The sequence below is a fragment of the Melozone crissalis genome, unplaced genomic scaffold (assembly GCF_028551555.1).
Source record: "Melozone crissalis strain CALT ecotype California unplaced genomic scaffold, PUWL_Pcris_2 ptg000007l_1, whole genome shotgun sequence".
NCBI lineage: Eukaryota > Metazoa > Chordata > Aves > Passeriformes > Passerellidae > Melozone > Melozone crissalis.
In genome coordinates, this window is record NW_026535785.1 from 979,487 (window position 1) to 996,040 (window position 16,554).

General features: G+C 63.6%; 5 protein-coding genes across 5 annotated transcripts; 4 read left to right on the top strand and 1 right to left on the bottom strand.

The window, feature by feature from the left end:
* The first annotated feature begins 2,129 nt into the window (after positions 1-2,129).
* TERF2 (telomeric repeat binding factor 2) lies at positions 2,130-7,166 on the top strand. Its single transcript, XM_054296363.1, has 10 exons — positions 2,130-2,334; positions 2,431-2,526; positions 2,927-3,057; positions 3,256-3,342; positions 3,865-4,011; positions 4,199-4,650; positions 5,087-5,473; positions 5,935-6,020; positions 6,276-6,325; positions 6,707-7,166. The coding sequence occupies exons 1-10, from the start codon at positions 2,130-2,132 to the stop codon at positions 6,863-6,865; spliced, it is 1,800 nt and encodes a 599-aa protein (XP_054152338.1). The 3' UTR covers positions 6,866-7,166.
* Positions 7,167-7,617: 451 nt separating this feature from the next.
* TMED6 (transmembrane p24 trafficking protein 6) lies at positions 7,618-9,839 on the top strand. Its single transcript, XM_054269581.1, has 6 exons — positions 7,618-7,639; positions 7,805-7,884; positions 8,164-8,385; positions 9,075-9,201; positions 9,345-9,496; positions 9,615-9,839. The coding sequence occupies exons 1-6, from the start codon at positions 7,618-7,620 to the stop codon at positions 9,837-9,839; spliced, it is 828 nt and encodes a 275-aa protein (XP_054125556.1).
* A 495-nt stretch (positions 9,840-10,334) lies between these two features.
* On the bottom strand, positions 10,335-12,026 carry NIP7 (nucleolar pre-rRNA processing protein NIP7). The gene is made up of 5 exons (XM_054269485.1): positions 11,915-12,026; positions 11,629-11,715; positions 11,303-11,441; positions 10,753-10,893; positions 10,335-10,674 (listed from the first exon to the last, which is right to left on the bottom strand). The coding sequence occupies exons 1-5, from the start codon at positions 11,968-11,970 to the stop codon at positions 10,555-10,557; spliced, it is 543 nt and encodes a 180-aa protein (XP_054125460.1). The 5' UTR covers positions 11,971-12,026; the 3' UTR covers positions 10,335-10,554.
* A 66-nt stretch (positions 12,027-12,092) lies between these two features.
* On the top strand, positions 12,093-15,098 carry COG8 (component of oligomeric golgi complex 8). The gene is made up of 5 exons (XM_054269462.1): positions 12,093-12,406; positions 12,606-12,813; positions 12,931-13,749; positions 14,407-14,575; positions 14,721-15,098. Exons 1-5 carry the CDS (start codon positions 12,093-12,095, stop codon positions 14,954-14,956), a joined length of 1,746 nt encoding a protein of 581 aa, XP_054125437.1. The 3' UTR covers positions 14,957-15,098.
* Positions 15,099-15,169: 71 nt separating this feature from the next.
* Positions 15,170-16,110, top strand: PDF (peptide deformylase, mitochondrial). The gene is made up of 2 exons (XM_054269583.1): positions 15,170-15,734; positions 15,953-16,110. Exons 1-2 carry the CDS (start codon positions 15,170-15,172, stop codon positions 16,108-16,110), a joined length of 723 nt encoding a protein of 240 aa, XP_054125558.1.
* Positions 16,111-16,554: the final 444 nt, after the last annotated feature.

Here is a 16,554-nt window from a genome sequence, read left to right on the forward strand (position 1 = left end):
AGTTTGTGCCTTCCTGCCCAGTGCTTTGTTTGGCACAAGGAACCCCAAAGCTTTTCCTGGAAAACTGATGGTGACACCACAGGGGGACTCAGTGAAACTGCAAAGTGAGGCACTGCCACTCCTGCTCCTGCTTCCATCATCCCTGTTTCCTCTTTGTTTATTGGAGACGATTCAGGGAGCAAAGCAGTGGGTTCATTTTTGCATTTTCTCTGGAATTCAGTGTTCCAGCCCTGTTTTCCAGCCCTGGGTGCTGTTTGCACACTGCTGGCTAAGGCAGGCCCTGGAGTGGTGAGGGAGGGAAGCCTGGACTGGGTGCCAATGCTGTGCCCTCCCCACCCCAGAAACACGTCAGGAATTGTCACCTTCTCCAGCTCTGCTCTCATGACATCTGTCACGTCACCACCCCATCCAAACCCTGCAGAGACCTTGGGATCTCACGGGAAGCAGGTCTGCCTGTGGGTGTCACATCCTTCAGGGCATTCCCAGCTCCCACCCTGCTCCCCAGGGCAGCCCCCGCCCCGGGTGACCCCTCTGCCTCACACACATTATTATTTTTATCTTCCTTTGTTTGCCAATAAAAATCCCTCCCAGTTTTTCTGTTTTCCGTCTGACACACGGATTTTTCCCATGTGTGTTTCCTCCTGTCCTGGCCTGGGGCAGAGGGAAGGGAGGATCCCAGATCACCTCATGCCAGAGGAATTTTCACGTGCTTTTCCATCTCAGGTGAGAGAGCCTGCAGGCCAGAGTCGGGAATGTCCCCTGGGCCGAGGAGCCACCCCGTGACCCCGAGGATCAGCTCCCGGTGCCTTCCCCTCCGGGCCCCAGCTCAGCTCGGGATTTAGGGAGCTCGCTGGGAAAACAGGACTTGGAATTCATTACCCCAGGTCTGAGTGGCTGTGGGACAGCCCAGGCCCCAGAATCCTGCCCGGGGACCCGGTTTGCTGTTCCAGGCGAGGGGGACGGAGCGCAGAGCAAAGGAGAGCGGGGGTGTTCTGAATTCCAGAAAAAAGCAAAAACCCGGGCGTGCCCTGGCAGGGTGGCACTGCCAGCTGCGGGTGACACGAGTTTAACACAGCCAGGCCTGCTCAGGTGACACACTTGCTCAGGGGTCCCAACACTTACAGGTGGGCGTTTCACTGCTGTGGGTGCCGGGTGCGGGCAGCGGGCCGACCCCGAGCCCGCAGGGACCGGCCGTGCCCCCGCCTGTGCCCCCGGCTCTGCCCCCGCCTGTGCCCTCGTCTGTGCCCCCGGCTCCACCTCCGCCCGCGCCGCTCCCGCCGCCCTTCCCGCCGGGACCCGCCATTCCCCTCCCAGCCGCCAGACGGCGACAACGCTAACCGGCTGGTTTGGCGAGGTGCACGCCGGGAGTTGTAGGCGTGGAGGAGTTGGCGCGGTGCACGCCGGGAGATGTAGGCGTGGCTGAGTTGGCGCGATGCACGGCGGGAACTGTAGGCGTGGCAGAGTTGGCGCGATGCACGCCGGGAGATGTAGGCATGGCGGAGTTTGGGGGAACTGTAGGCGTGGCGGAGTTGGCGCGGTGCACGCCGGGAGTTGTAGGCGTGGCGGAGTTGGCGCGGTGCACGCCGGGAGATGTAGGCGTGGCTGAGTTGGCGCGATGCACGGCGGGAACTGTAGGCGTGGCAGAGTTGGCGCGATGCACGCCGGGAGATGTAGGCATGGCGGAGTTTGGGGGAACTGTAGGCGTGGCGGAGTTGGCGCGGTGCACGCCGGGAGTTGTAGGCGTGGCGGAGTTGGCGCGGTGCACGCCGGGAGATGTAGGCGTGGCTGAGTTGGCGCGATGCACGGCGGGAACTGTAGGCGTGGCAGAGTTGGCGCGATGCACGCCGGGAGATGTAGGCATGGCGGAGTTTGGGGGAACTGTAGGCGTGGCGGAGTTGGCGCGGTGCACGCCGGGAGTTGTAGGCGTGGCGGAGTTGGCGCGATGCACGCCGGGAGCTGTAGGCGTGGCAGAGTTGGCGCGATGCACGCCGGGAGCTGTAGGCGCGGCGGAGCTGGCGCGATGCACGCCGGGAGCTGTAGGCGAGGAAGCCGCTAGATAAGGCTGTGCGCCCAGGGTCCCGTGGTGCCGCGTTGGTGTCGTCACTTCCGGCGCGCTGGGGCCTGGCAGGATGGCGACGCGGCGGCCGGCGCGGCGGGAGCGGGACCCGGATACCGAGGGCGACCGCGATCCCGAGCCTGACCGGGCCGGGATGGCGGCGCTCCCTGAGAAGACCGTGAACCGCTGGGTCCTGCAGTTCTACTTCCACCGGGCCATCGAGGCCTACCGCTCCGGGCGCAACCGGGATTTCCGCCAGTTCCGCGACATCATGCAGGGTGCGCGCGACCGGGCGGGGAGCGGCGGGGCCGGGCCCGGGGGTGCCCGCGGCGCCCGGAGCGGGCCGCAGCCCTGACCAGCCGTTTGTCCCACAGCGCTGCTCGTGCGGCCGCTGGAGCGGGAGCCGGACATGGCGCAGATGCTCCGCATCATGCAGCTGCTGTCGCGGGTCGAGGAGGGCGAGAACCTCGGTAGGTGCCCGGCCCGTTCTGCGGCCCCGGTGCTCCGTGCAGCCCCGCTCCTGCTCCGTGCAGCCCCGCTCCTGCTCCGTGCAGCCCGCCCCTGCTCCGTGCAGCCCCGTTCCTACTCCGTGCAGCCCCGTTCCTACTCCGTGCAGCCCCGTTCCTACTCCGTGCCGCCCGCTCCTGCTCCGTGCAGCCTGCCCCTGCTCCCCCCGTTCCGTGTCCGTGTGCCCGCCGCTCCCGGAGCCGTCCCTGCACAGAGCCGGGCCCTGGGCTGGGTCCCTGCGGGCGAGGGGGGGCTCTCCTGTCTGTCTGTCTGTCTGTCTGGGGGACTGGGAGCAGCGACCGGGACTGGCAAACCCATCGGGCTGGCGACTCTGCTTCCAAAGTGCCGCCCTGCCTCTTCCAGATTGCACCTTCGACAAGGAGTCAGAGCTGACCCCCCTGGAGTCGGCCATGCTGGTCCTGGACTTCATCCGTGAGGAGTTCTCTGTGGCAGACAGGACGATGGAGGCTGTGCAGAAAATGGTGAAGGAAGCTGTAAGATCCTTTCCTTTCTCAGTAAATACGTGGTGCAGCTTTTGCCTCGTGTGGGTGCTGGTGGGAGCTGCCTCACGTGTGGGGTTCCCTCACTGTGTGCAAGCTCCTCCCTGCAGTGATGGGGAGTTCTGAGTGGAGCTGGCACCGAGCTGCTCCTGTGCCTGCTTCAGTCTGTCCTGTCCTTGTTCTCATCTGCAGGCTGTTGTTGTGTGTATCAGAAACAAGGAGTTTGAAAAGGCTTCTGACATCGTCAAGAAGCACATGGGGAAGGAGCCCAGGAACCAAGTGAGTCTGTGCTGGGATGAAGTGGGAGCTGCTGGTGTGTCCAGAGGGGTTCTGGGGTGACCCCCATGTGTCCTGGGAGGTTTGGGGTGAGGAGGCTAAAATGGAAACAATCCTGCTGGAGTGCTGGTCCCCCAGTGCTGCCTGTTTGGGTTGGCACCTTGGTTGTCACCCCTGTCACTCAGCTTTCCTCACAAGCCCTCCAAGCATCACCATTTATCCCTTGATGAGCCTCCAGCTCAGTTCCCAGCAGGTTCTGGGAGCAGCAGGAGTCCCCACTCCTGTTCCTGCAGGCAGTAGAGTGCTTGGGCACTGCAGGCAAGAAGAATTCCTGAAATAAGGTGGTTCTGCTGCTGCTGTCCTGTTCCCCTGGCCTTTTCCCAGCCTCATCTCGGTGTTAACTGGCTGTGCCTGGGGAATGCCCAGCAGGAGAGGCCCATCCCTGCCCACACCCTCGCTGTGGCTGGCACTGATTGCCCTGTCCCTGCCCAGTGTTCTCACCTGATCCTATGACTCCTTCTCCAGAAGAAGAGGAACGAGTGGCTGGCTGTGATCCGGGAGAAGAATCTCTCTCACCCAAAGGTCAAGAACTTCTCCTACGAGGAGTTCCAGCAGAGCATCTTTGAGTTCCTGAGGGGCTACATGGACGACTCTGAGCCGGCGCTGCTGACGGTGCGTGCCCTGCAGCCCTCTAAACCTGCAGCACTCTAAACCTGCAGCCCTCTAAATCCAGCCCTTCCAAGGGGTTCACATGGTCAGACAAGCTGTTCCATTCATGGAACACCCTTGGGAGGGGATGAAATGGAATGGGAGCACAAGGAATCGTGTCTGTAATGTGCTGTGCTCTCTCTGTTTTCAGTTACTGAAGAAGACTTTGGACTCTGAGCACGCCGGCAAAGCAAAATCCTCGCTGGGGACCCCTGAGCCTGCAGAGGGGCTGAAGGACCAGGCAGCAGCTCCAGAGGGCCCAGCCAGGGCAGAGGGCCCAACCAACTCTCCAGAGGCTTTGGGAAGGGCAGAGGGCTCAGCTAGAGCTCCAGAGCTTGCAGGAGCAGCTGAAGACCTGGAGGGAGCTGCCAGCCCTGCAAAAAGGGCAGCTGCTCCCACAGGAGCTCCAGAGATGATGGAAGAAGCCGGTGGCTCTGCAGCAGCTGTGGAACCTATGGAAGTAGCCACTGACCCAGCAGCAACACCTGAGCACTTACCAGCAGCGTATGAGATGCTGAAGGGCACTCCAGAGCCCATGGAAGTAGCTAAAGAACCAGCAGCAGCCCCTGATCCCCCCAGGGTGTCCACCAGGGAATCACCAAGGTGGGCACAGCACTCTGGCTCTGGGTTGTGGATGCAGTTGGCCTCGGGTTCTCTTCCCAGGGGTAATCCCCTGTGTCCAGGCAGCTCCTAATTCCCCAAATGCCTGTCCAGGCCAGCCCAGAGGTGGATCCTGGGAAGGTGTTGAGGTGGTTTGGGTCAGTTGCTGAAGGAAGTGCTGCAGTGACCAGGGAGGGGCAGTGGCTGCTCTCATGGAGCAGCACAGGGGAGGGCAGGAGGCAGTGGAGCAGGAAGGTGTGCTCCCCACACCTGGGATACTGTGCTGGAGGGAGCTGGAGGGTTGGGAATGCCCCCTTCCATGGATTTGCACTGCAGGGCCAGGAGTTGGGGATGCCAGTGGAGGGCAAGGCTGCATTCTGGGCAGCAGAGCTCCCTTGGCAGTTTCCCTACAAGCCTCCTGGTTGTGTTTATTTTATAGGCAGCCCCCTGGAGCTGTAACCTCGTATGGGATTTCTGTTCTGAGAGAAGCTTTCAAGATCCTGTCGGACTCCGGGGACTCGGACGCCCTTTTCACCAAACTGGACCAAACAGACTTGCCTTCCCCCAAGCAACTGTCTCCTTCTGTATCCCACAGAACCAAGAGATGCAGAGAAGTGGAGAATCAAGCTTCTGAGACCTCAGAGCCTCCTGAAATACCCCATAACATCAAAAACTTGTTCAGCATAAGCAATCTGATCGTGGAGTTGGACGGCTCGTCCAGCAAGTCGAGCGAGTGCCCCGACTCTTCCCAGGAGCACGTGGTCTCTTCTGCCTCCAAACCTGCTCCCAAAGTGCCTGAGGAGCCCTTGTCTGCCCAGAGTGAGAAGTATGAAGCCCCTCTCATGTGCTATTGTGTGCTCTGCCCCCAGACTTGTCTTGCTGGTGTTGGTGGCCTGAGCACCAAACCCTTGCCCTGTGTCCCCAGATGAGCGTTGACCTTGCCCTCCAGCCCACGTGGAACTGGGCACAGCAAACCCTCTCTTGCCCTTATGTTTGGCTTTATAATTAATTCTGGGTTAATGAAGAGGAGTAAATGTTCAGGTCCTGCTGCCCGTGAGGTGCTGCAGCTGGTCCTGGCAGGTGATTCCAGTACAAGGAACATGTTTTTCCACACTTCTCCCACTTTCAGCATCCCTGGCCAGTCTGTAGGACCATCCTACTCTTGCTTCCCACCTCTTAAGAAATAGTGTCCAGGGGCTGGCTCTGCTTGCTTGGTGGCCCTGCACCTGCTCCCCAAAGCACCTTCTGCTGAGCCAGTGGCCAAAGTAAACCCTCACCTGATTTCAGGTCCTTCCAAGGAAGGTGGAACAGCTCCTGTGGCACAGAGGAGAAGGACAGCTGGAGTGATGAGGAGGAGCTCTTTGCAAATGCAGGTATGAGAGTCCCCCTGGCAGGGACTACCTGTGCTAGTCCTGGCAGGGGGTCACTCACAGGGCTCCTGCTGCTGCCTGGGGGGCTGAATTTTGAAACCAGAAATCCTGTGGGAAGGCTGGGATCAAGGAATCGGGGTGTATTGCTGTCACGGGGTGCTCTGACTGCGCAGCTCAGCAGTGAAGCACAAGGCAGCCTCTCAGGGAGGTCTGCACTTCCCAGATCGTGGAATTGTAACTCTCTCCCTTGTTTTCCAGCATCACTTGAGAAAAACAAAGCCTCCAACAACTCTGGCTCCAAGAAACAGGTATGTGGAGCCTTGGGTGCTTGCAGCAGGCCCTGCAGTGGGGCAGTGTCCCTGCAGCCTCCATGATAAAAGAGGCTGGAGCTGGGCCTGTCCTGCCTGCAGGGCACTGGGAATGTGCCTCAGGTCCCTTTGGTTAAAGCAAGGTTTGCCAAGTTCCCTCATGCTGAGAGGTTGTTCAGCTGAGGGACACACATCTGGCAGCTGTTAGCCAGGAGCAGGTCCCACGTTGGTGCCACCAGGACCTCTCCTCGTAGCTGCTGCACATCTGCAGCGCTGGGGCGTTGTGTGAGCTGCCAGGACCTGTGTGCCCTCCCTGCTGCTCCTGGCACGGGTGATGAGGGCAGCAGGCTCTGCCACGCAGTGCTTCCTTGCTCTTTGCAGAAATGGACCATGGAGGAGAGCGAGTGGATCAAGGAAGGGGTGAAGAAGTACGGGGAAGGGAGGTGGAAAACCATCTGCCTCAAGTTCCCCTTCAGGAACCGCACCTCTGTGATGATCAAGGACCGCTGGCGGACCATGAAGAAACTGGGAATGCTCTGAGTTGGGAGCCACAGGACTTTCTTTTGGTTTTTGGACCTCAGTTTGTGTTTTGGAAGCTGGCCCAGAGTGCAGTCTGTGCCGGTGTGGGAGGTCCCTCTGACAGCAGAACCATGACAGAGAGGAACCAGGAGCCTTGTGCTCCAGCTGGATCTGCAGAGATCAGCGTGCTGCACATGGCAGGGGCTGTGCAGCCTCCCAGCATGAATCCAGATTGAGACTTTTGTCCAGCTGGCCACTGCAGCCTCTGGAATGAATCCCAGCTGTCCGCTCTGCTCAGGTGTGAGCAGAGGATGATCTCGTAGGTGACTATTTTTGTGTTTGTTGTCTGTTCACTGAATCACTTGTTTCACCTGTTTGCCATCACTCCCTTGTGGAACAGGCAGCACTGAGTCCCAGCACTTCTGTGGGGAAGAGATCCAGGCAAGAGGATCTACTTGTTGGGTTTTTTTTTCCCCATTAATGGGGGACTAATGTGTGAGGAGAAATTCCTCCCTTCCAGCTCTGAGGCTTAAAAAAGCTAAAATTACTTTGTGTTTCAGTACTTGGATCTATTTGTTGTTTCCATGCTGAAATTTTTAGTTTTGTCTGACTTTGGTCATGTTTTCTTTGTACTTTTCCTGGTAATACCCTTGCTGTGTGTGAGCTCCAAGGGTGCCACACGTTCCTGCCTTCAAGTGCCAAAGCTGGAACGGTCATTTGTAAAATAAAGCTCCTTTCTTGTTTAGTAGCCAATTTCTGCCCCGTGGGTGGAAATGCAGCAGAGGGTCACAGAATGTGGGGCTCTCCCTTCCCCTCTGGGAGTGCTGGGTGGGAGCAGCACTGCCCTGGAGCAGTGACATGCTGGTGCACATGGGAACCAGGAGTTTCTGGGTTAGGTCAGGTGTGATACAGGGGCACTTGCTAAATTCAGTTTCTAAGTTTCTCTTGGCTGCTGTTCAGCAAAGCCAGGGCTGGGAGAAGTCTTGTCTAGGACCAGCTGCTTCCCCCTCTGTCCTTCAGCTGCAGCTGCTGCACTGAGTGTCCCTTGTCCCCTGGCTGTGGCCATGCATTTTCCTCCCCTTCCATAAATCCCTTCCCTGGAGAGCCGTGGGCAGCAGGAGCACCAGTCAGAGATGTGGGCCAGTGAGGGGCAGTGCCAGTTGGTGGTGCCCCGTTGGCAGGAGCTGTGTCCTGTTCTCGCCCTGGCAGTGCAGGTGTCGGAGCTGCAGCTCTCACAGATCACCTTGGGCCACGGCGGCCGTGCTGTGGTTAATGATTACCCCGTGCCTCACACTGCCCTGCCCTGCGTGGGGAGGCAGTGCTGCACCCCGGGGAGCAGGAGGATGCTGCTGCTGCTGCTCCTGGCTCTGCTGGGCCCCACTGGCTGCCCCAGGACCGAGCCCCTGAGCGCTGGCTCCAGCCAGGAGCCGCTGTTCCGCGGCGCCGACCGCTACGACTTCGCCATCGTCGTCCCCGCCGGCACCGCCGAGTGCTTCTGGCAGTTCTCACACCAGGGAGGAAACTTCTTCTTCAGCTACGAGGTGGGTGCTGGGGACGTGGCCTGGGACATGGCTGACACAGCCAGGAGAAGGCTGGGCTGGATCCACCCCGTGCTGCTCCTGTGGCACCTCAGGGAGTCTGCCTTTCTCCAGGCAGTATCGTGGAACTGTTTGGGTTGGAGGGATCTTAAAGCTCATTTCTTTCTATCCCCTGCCATGGGCAGGGACACCTTCCATTTTTCCAGATTGCTCCAAGCCCTGTCCAACCTGAGGGTTGACAGTTGCAGGGATGGGACAGCCACAGCTGCTCTGAGCACCCTGTGCCAGAATCTCCCCACTCTCACTTCAAGAAAGAATATCTTCCTAATATAACCACCCTAATCCCTATCCCTTATCAATCTCATGCATTTTTTGAACTTCATGGTTTAAGCCCATGAAGAGGTGCTGGGAGCTCTGGCACTGTTGGAAGCTCTGCCCTTCACTGCCTGGCCAGAGGCTGTGGCACAGCGTGTCCCTGAGCTCTGTCCCCTTCCCACAGGGAAACTCCAGCCCTTTCATGTCCTGTTTACACTGGGCTGCCTGAAGGAGAGCCAGGGCATGGCTGTGCCTGGCACTGGCAGCTTTCCCCCAGCTCTGTGCAGCCCCACAGGAACACGTCCTCAGGGCTTGGCACAGCTCCATCCCCACACACCAGGACCCACAAATCCCCCTCGGGTGTCCCCTGACTCCAGGTCCAGCGGGCGACGGGGGTTGGCAACAGCAGGAGCATCCTGGTGACAGCGAGTGACCCCAATGGCTTCCAGCTCGGAGTGTCCCAGGACGTGCGAGGACAGATCAACTTCCTCACCAAGGACACGGGTGAGCCCCAACCCCTGCAGCAGCTCTGAGCCTGCCCAGCCAGGGATCCCCAGAGCACAGATTGCTCCTGCGGGGCTGAGCACTCGGGATGTGTCTGCCTGGGGCCCTTCCACCAGGGACCAACAACCCCCTTCCCTCTGCAGGTTTCTACCAGCTCTGCTTGGACAACCACCAGAACCACTTTGGCGTAATGCAGGTGTATCTCAACTTTGGTGTGTACTACGATGACTTCAACATGGAGCACAAGCAGCCAGCAGAGAGGAAGGAGCTGAACGACACCCTGGAGGCAATTGGGGTGAGGGTCAGGGTGTCCCAGCAGAGCAGGGCTGGGCATGTCCTGCCCAGGCCACTGAGCAGGGCCTTTGCACTGAGCGCCTGGGGCAGCTCTGAGCACGGCTCTGCCTCTCCTGCAGGCGAGCATCCAGAAGCTGCACATGCACACCTTCCACATGTGGCGCTTCTACAACTTTGCCCGGATGAGGAAATGGGCTGACTCCTTCCTCCTGGAGTCCAACTACAACTACATCAACTGGTGGTCCATGGCCCAGAGCTGTGTCATTGTCCTCTCCGGGGTGCTGCAGCTCTGCTTCCTCAAGCGCCTCTTCCATGCCCAAACCTCGGGCGGCCAGAGGTGCTAGAGCAGGGCAGGGATGCCCTGCAGAGCCAGCTCACCTGGCTGCCACTGTCCCACCACAGAGTAGGAGCAGAGGCTGGATTCTGCTTCCAGGAGGAGGCTGGAGAGTTCTCCCTGCTCCTGCCTCAGCTCTAGCCCTGGCATCACCCCGAGAAAAGTCAAAGGCCACGCTGTCACCTGAGTTCTGTGTGCTGTGTGGGTTTGTCACATCCCTACCCCTTGTTGGTGTCTCAAGGAGCTTTTTCTACCAGTCTCGCAATAAAGGAACCCCTGGCAGAGGCCAGGGAGTGACTACTGCCCGCTAAAGCCATCCAGCCTCTGTGAGACCAAAAGCTGCTGGTCCCTCCCTCCCTCCCTCCCTCCCCAGAAGCTCATCCTCACTCTAAGGCTCCCCCCAACCTCATCAATCCCCCCAAATACACCCCAGTGTGTCACATTCCCCATAGCAGGAGCAAGGACTGACTCCCCCTGGACCTCCACACCAGACAACAGGCACTGAAACAAGGATCAGGCTTTATGTGACAGGGCTGGGGCCAGGGCCCGTCCTCCTGCACTGGAGGCAGCCCCCTGAGGGCTCTGGGGCTCTGTGCTGGCAGCTCCCCACACTTCCCTCCCACTCTGGGTGGGCTTCCCACACCCACGGTGCAGGACACAGTCCGTGCCAGCCCAGAACACTCACAGACAAAGCACAAGGGTCCCTGGGGGTCCCCGAGGGTCCCTCATGTCAGCGTGTCCTCGTTCCGTACGTATTCCCCGACGTCAGCTTGGTGGAACACCACGATGGCCAGGGGGTCGACCTTGCGGCACTCCTGCGTGGACTTGGCAGCCACCCCGAAGCCCTGCGGGTGAAGGGGGACGTGAGGGAGGGTCCCCCATCCCCTATCCCCCCTCAGCCCCGGCGGGGCCCGGGCGCTCACCAGCGGGACGTCGGCCATGGAGTACACCACCACACCCTGGTACTGCGCCGTGCTCTCCGTGATGCGGCCCAGCCCCGACTTCAGCACGTGGTTCCCGTAGAGGAAGGACTGCTCGGAGCCTGGCTTCACCCACACCTTGTACTGCAGGAGAGGGGCAGGGCTGTGAGGGGCCGCAGGATGGGCAAGGGCCATGGGGCTGTGAGGGCCATGGGGCTGTGAGGGATGCTCGGGGCTGTGGGGTTGTGACGGGCGGTGAGGCTGTGAGGGCTGCTCGGGGCCATGGGGCTGTGAGGGCCATGGGGCTGTGAGGGATGCTCGGGGCTGTGGGGTTGTGACGGGCCGTGAGGCTGTGAGGGCTGCTCGGGGCCATGGGGCTGTGATGGCTGCTCGGGGCTGTGAGGGGCCGCAGGGTGGGCAGGGGCCATGGGACTGTGATGGCTGCTCGGGGCTGTGAGGACGGTGGGGCTGCTCAGGGCTGTGAGGGATGCTCGGGGCCATGGGGCTGTGAGGGGCCGTGGGGATGTGAGGGCCACTCGGGGCCGGGACCCACCTTGGCGTAGGGTGCGAGGTAGTCCAGGGCCGTGACGCTGAGCCGGAACTTCTGGGACTTGGTGAACTTCCCGAAGCAGGTGCCCGGGGCCACCAGGCTCTCCCGGGGCACGCTGGCCGCCAGCTTCAGCAGCTTCTCACTGCAGGAGCGGGGCAGTGCTGGGCTCGGCCGGGCCGCACCGGGAGCGGGGCAGTTCCAGGCTCGGCCGGACCGCACCGGGAGCGGGGCCGTGCTGGCCTCGGCCGGGCCGCACCGGGAGCGGGGCGGCGCTGGGCTCGGCCGGGCCGCACCGGGGCCGTCCCGCTCCCCGCCCTCCCGGCACTCACCTCAGGTAGTACACGCGGTCCCGGTGCAGGCGGAAGCAGTAGGTGCCATCGGGCCGGTCCACCAGCAGCTGGATGTTCTCCCCGATGCTGCAGGACAGACTCGTGAGCCCGGCCCGGCCCCTCGTGCCGCGCTACCGCCAGGGCCCGGCCCTCCCGGTCCCCCTTGGTCTCCCCGTTCCCGGGATCCAGCCGGCCCAGTCCTCCCGGTGCCCATCCTGTCCCTGTGTCCGAATCCCCGCATCCCGTCGGCCCAGCCCTCCCGATCCCCTCGGTGCCGGCCGCTCACTATTTCCCGAGCTTCTCAAACACCGCCCGCGTCTCCGCCTCCGTGAGCGGCCGCATCTCCCGCGCCGCGCCGCACACGCGGGGCCACCGCGGCCGGAAGTGACCGGACCGGAACCGGCGGTAGCGGAAGTGACGGACCGGGAACCGGCGGGCCCGGAGGTGACGCGGCGGCGGCGGCGATGGCGGCGGCGGCGGAGGAGGCGCGGCTGCTGGCCTGGCTGCGCGGCCCGGCGGCGCCCGGCGGCCCCGAGCTCGCCGCTTATGTGTCGGAGCTGGCGGCGCTGGGGCTGGCGGAGCTGGGCCGGGAGCCGGCGCGGTTGGCGACGGAGCGGGAGCGGGTCGGGGCCGAGACGCGCCGCCTCGCCTTCGAGCACTACCGAGCCTTCATCCGCTCCGCCGAGTGCACCGGCCGCGCCGGCCGCGGCTTCGGCGGCATCGAGAGCCGCCTCGGCAGCCTGCTGGAGCGGCTGCCCGCGCTGCAGGAGGCCTGCCGGTACGGGACGGGCACCGGGCACGGGGAGCGGCGGGCAAGGGCCGGGGATGGGATGGGATGGGCTGGGCTGGGCTGGGGAGCGAGAGGTGCGCAGCCCACTGAGGGTCGGGCCGGCTGGGAGCGGCCGGTGTGGATGGCAGGGTGCGCGGATCCACCCGCTGCAGGGCGGGCTCTCTGCTGATGCCATCCCGGCCCGCAGGACCTTCATGCGCGATGCCGAGGCCATCGCCTGCAGCCGGCGCATGAACAGCCTGACGCTGAACCGGCACACGGAGATCCTGGAGATCCTGGAGATCCCGCAGCTCATGGACACCTGTGTCCGGAACGGCTACTACGAGGAGGCGCTGGAGCTCACGGCCTACGTGCGCAGGCTGGAGAGGAAGCACAGCAGCATCCCCGTTATCCAGGTGAGCCTGGCACCGTCTGTGCCCCGTGACTGAACCCCGTGTTGTCCCGCCCTGTGATCCAGATGCCCCCCACGCTGCCCCGTGCCTGTACCTGCCTGAAGGCTCTGTGTTCCCCAGGGCATCGTGGACGAGGTGCGCCAGTCGGCGCAGCTGATGCTGAACCAGCTGATCCAGCAGCTGCGCACCAACATCGCGCTGCCTGCCTGCCTGCGCGTCATCGGCTTCCTGCGCCGCATGGACGTGCTCACCGAGGCCGAGCTGCGCGTCAAGTTCCTGCAGGCGCGGGACGCCTGGCTGCGCTCCACGCAGGCCTCCATCCCCGACCACGACCCCTACGTGCACATCACCAAGACCATCGAGGCGTGCCGCGTGCACCTGTTCGACATCGTCACCCAGTACCGCGCCATCTTCTCGGACGAGGAGCCGCTGGTGCCGGCCGAGGCGGCGGCACCGGGCGAGGGGGCCATCTTCCACAGCTGGGTGCTGCAGAAGGTCTCCGAGTTCCTGCGCGCCCTGCGGCGCGACCTGGAGCGCGGCGTGGGCGGCCGGCTGGACTCGCTGCTGGGGCAGTGCATGTACTTCGGGCTGTCCTTCAGCAGGGTGGGCGTGGATTTCCGCGGGCAGCTGGCCCCCCTCTTCCAGCGCGTGGCCGCCGACGCCTTCGGCAAGGCGGTGGAGGAGGCGGTGGAGAAATTCCGGGAGGAGATGAATTCCTACACGCTGATCTCAGCCCCGGCCGTGCTGGGCGGCGGGGCAGGAGTGCCGGTGCCCACGGCCCAGCCTGGGACGCTGCAGCCCCCCATGGTGCTGCTGGACTTCCCGCCCCTTGCCTGCTTCCTCAACGGGCTCCTCGTGGCCTTCAATGACCTGCGGCTGTGCTGCCCCATCGCCCTGGCACAGGACGTCACCGCCTGCCTGGACAGGGCCCTTGGTGAGGTGAGTCCGGGGATGGAGCTGGGACTTGTCCTGGGAGATCCGGGGCTGGGTTGGGAAAGCTCCGAGATCATCCAGTCCAACCAGTCCCCCTGCATGCCAAGTCCACCCCTAACCCATGTCCTCAAGTGCCGCATCCACACAGCTGCTAAATCTCCCCAGGGATGGGGATTCTACCACTGCCCTGTGCCAGGGCTGGACAGCTCTTCCCCTGAAGAAATTTTCCTCATATCCAGCTTAAACTTCCTGTGGCACAACTTGAGGCTATTTCTTCTTGTCCTGTCCCTTGTTCTTTGGGAGCAGAGCCCAGCCCCACCCCGGCTGCCCCTCCTGTCAGGGAGTAGTGGAGGATGAGAAGGTCCCTCTCAAGCCTCTTTTTCTCCATGGTAGCCCCCCCAACTGCTCCTTGTGCTTCAGCTCCTTTTCCAGCTCCATTCCCTTCCCTGGACACACTCCAGCCCCACAACATGTATCTTAGTGTCCCAGAACTGACCCCAGGATTCCAGGTGTGGCATCACCAGTGCCCAGCACAGGAAGATGGGCACTTCTCTGGGCCTGTGGCCTCGCTGCTGCTGGTACAAGCCAGGTGCCATCGGCCCCCTTACCCACCTGGGCACATGGCTGTCATTAGGTGACCCATCTGCCTCTCTCTCTCCCCAGGTGACCAAAACCATCCTGGCCTTCCACCGTGCTGAGGAGGCGGCTTTCAGCGGGCGGGAGCAGGAGCTCTTTACCCAGTTTTGCACAGCCTTCCTGGAGGACCTGCTGCCTTACCTGAACCGCTGCCTCCAGGTGCTTTTCCCTCCAGCACAGCTTGCACAGGCACTGGGTGAGAACTCAGGGTTTGGTTTTCCTTGCAGGGGAGCTCACCCATGGCTTCCCTCTGGCACTGAGCAGGCCCTGTCCTGCTCTTGCCCCCTCCGTGGGGTCTCTTTGCCCGCAGAGCCCCTGATCCCTCTCTCCCCATCCCCAAGGTGTCCCCCCCACGCATCTGCAGCGTTTCGGCCGCCTGGGCCGCATCGACGTGGCCGCTCTCAGGGAGCCGCTGGCTTTCCTCCTGCCGCCGGCACCGAGCGAGGAGGAGCCGCCCACGGAGACTGTCCCGGACCCGGAGGGGGAACACGCGGCCGTGCCCACCGTGCCTACCGAGCCCGCGGAGAGCCCCTCTGGGGAGGCTGCGCTGCCGGGTGTCCCGGAGCCCACGGGGTAGCGGGGCTGCGCTGCCGGGTGCCCGGTGCCCACGGGGTAGCGGGGCTGCGCTGCCGGGTGTCCCGGAGCCCACGGGGTAGCGGGGGTGCGCTGCCGGGTGCCCGGTGCCCACGGGGTAGCGGGGGTGCCGCGGCCCGCCCGTGTCCCCGCGGGAGCGGCCCGGGGCCGCCAGGGGGCGCTGCGGCGGCGCGGGTGCGCGCGCACGCGGTGCGCCATGGCGGCGGCGGCGGCGGCGGGACGGGCCCTGCCGGGACGGGCCCTGTCGGGACGGGCCCTGCCGGGGCTCCCGTTGCTCCCGGCCCGCGCCTGCGGACACGCGGCGGGCTGGGACCGGCGGGAGCGCTCCTACTGGCGGGCGCTGCGGCGCCGGGTGCTGGGCCCGCCCGTGCCGCCGTTCGCCGCCCCGGTGCAGGTGGGAGCCCCGGTGCTGCGCGGCGCCGCCGCCGCCGTGTCCCCGGAGCAGCTGGGCGGCCCCGAGCTGCGGCGGCTGGCGGCGGCGCTGGCGGCCGGGCTGCGGGGCCGGCCGTGCCTGGGGCTGAGCGCTCCGCAGCTCGGGGTGCCGCTCAGGGTGTTCGCCGCGGAGCTGCCGCCCGCCCGCTGCGCCCGGTACCCGCCCGCGCTGCGCCAGGCGCACCGCATCGAGCCCTTCCCGCTCCGCGTCCTCGTCAACCCCGCCATCCGCGTCCTCGACACCCGCCTCGTCACCGGCCCCGAGGGCTGCGCCAGCGTCCACGGCTTCTCCGCCTACGTCCCGCGGCACTGGGCCGTCCATGTCACCGGTACGGACCGACCCGCCCTGTCCCGGGTGGGACCCGCACCTGCCCCTCCCTCACACGGGTCCCTTAATTCTCTGATGGGTTCCCTGTTCTCTCACGGATCCCACCATACGCAGGTCTCCCACTCTCACAGTCACCCTGTTCTCTCACATCTCCCCCCACTCTCACACGGGTCCCCCCTTTTCCCCCTAATCACCCCCAACCCACCGCTACGGGCGCAGGCGTGGACGAGCTGGGGGTGCCGGTGAGCTGGGAGGCGTCGGGCTGGGCCGCCCGGATCATCCAGCACGAGATGGACCACCTGGATGGGATCCTCTACATCGACCGCATGGACCCCCGCACCTTCACCAACGTGGGCTGGATGGAGCTGCTGGACTGAGCCTGGGCAAGAACCAGCGCGGCTCTGGGGGCTCCCACTCTGCTTTATTGCAGCCAATACACACCTGTGGCCTCAGCCTGGCTCCGGCCCTTCCTGCCCCGGGTGGGCACGGGGAGGCAGCCGGGGTCCTGCCCACACTGCCCTGGGCACCGCGAATTCCTTGTGGGTCTAGGAACATCCTGCTGCCAAGGCTCTACGGGGAGGGGCAAACAGGGGATCCTTCCATCCTTCCCTCTGGGGCTTGTCTGGGGCTCGTGGTCACAGCGTGGGCACAGCACAGGGGGCACCGGGATGGGGCTGGGGGACAGGGAGGCTGAGGGGAGCCCAAGGGCTGCACAGCAGGACATGGGCTGTGGGCAGGTGGGTGCCATCAGCTGGTGGCTGCTCCATCCAAGTAGCCCCCTGGAGGCACAAATCCCTGTCTGGGATGGCTGGAGTGCGAGG

Bases quoted from the DNA above. Each gene is read 5' to 3' on its own strand.
- PDF (XM_054269583.1), top strand. From the start codon at position 15,170: ATGGCGGCGGCGGCGGCGGCGGGACGGGCCCTGCCGGGACGGGCCCTG. The intron at 15,735-15,952 runs GTACGGACCGAC...CTACGGGCGCAG, and splicing joins CTGGGCCGTCCATGTCACCG to GCGTGGACGAGCTGGGGGTG.
- NIP7 (XM_054269485.1), bottom strand. From the start codon at position 11,970: ATGCGGCCGCTCACGGAGGCGGAGACGCGGGCGGTGTTTGAGAAGCTC. The intron at 10,894-11,302 runs GTGGGTCCCGGC...CCTCTCCTGCAG, and splicing joins ACCTCGCACCCTACGCCAAG to TACAAGGTGTGGGTGAAGCC. The intron at 10,675-10,752 runs GTGAGCGCCCGG...CTTCACCCGCAG, and splicing joins CCATGGCCGACGTCCCGCTG to GGCTTCGGGGTGGCTGCCAA.
- COG8 (XM_054269462.1), top strand. From the start codon at position 12,093: ATGGCGGCGGCGGCGGAGGAGGCGCGGCTGCTGGCCTGGCTGCGCGGC. The intron at 12,814-12,930 runs GTGAGCCTGGCA...TGTGTTCCCCAG, and splicing joins GCAGCATCCCCGTTATCCAG to GGCATCGTGGACGAGGTGCG. The intron at 13,750-14,406 runs GTGAGTCCGGGG...CTCTCTCCCCAG, and splicing joins TGGACAGGGCCCTTGGTGAG to GTGACCAAAACCATCCTGGC.
- TERF2 (XM_054296363.1), top strand. From the start codon at position 2,130: ATGGCGACGCGGCGGCCGGCGCGGCGGGAGCGGGACCCGGATACCGAG. The intron at 3,343-3,864 runs GTGAGTCTGTGC...CTCCTTCTCCAG, and splicing joins GGAAGGAGCCCAGGAACCAA to AAGAAGAGGAACGAGTGGCT. The intron at 6,021-6,275 runs GTATGAGAGTCC...CTTGTTTTCCAG, and splicing joins GGAGCTCTTTGCAAATGCAG to CATCACTTGAGAAAAACAAA.
- TMED6 (XM_054269581.1), top strand. From the start codon at position 7,618: ATGCAGCAGAGGGTCACAGAAT. The intron at 7,640-7,804 runs GTGGGGCTCTCC...GCTGCTGTTCAG, and splicing joins GCAGCAGAGGGTCACAGAAT to CAAAGCCAGGGCTGGGAGAA. The intron at 7,885-8,163 runs GTCCCTTGTCCC...GTGGGGAGGCAG, and splicing joins CTGCAGCTGCTGCACTGAGT to TGCTGCACCCCGGGGAGCAG.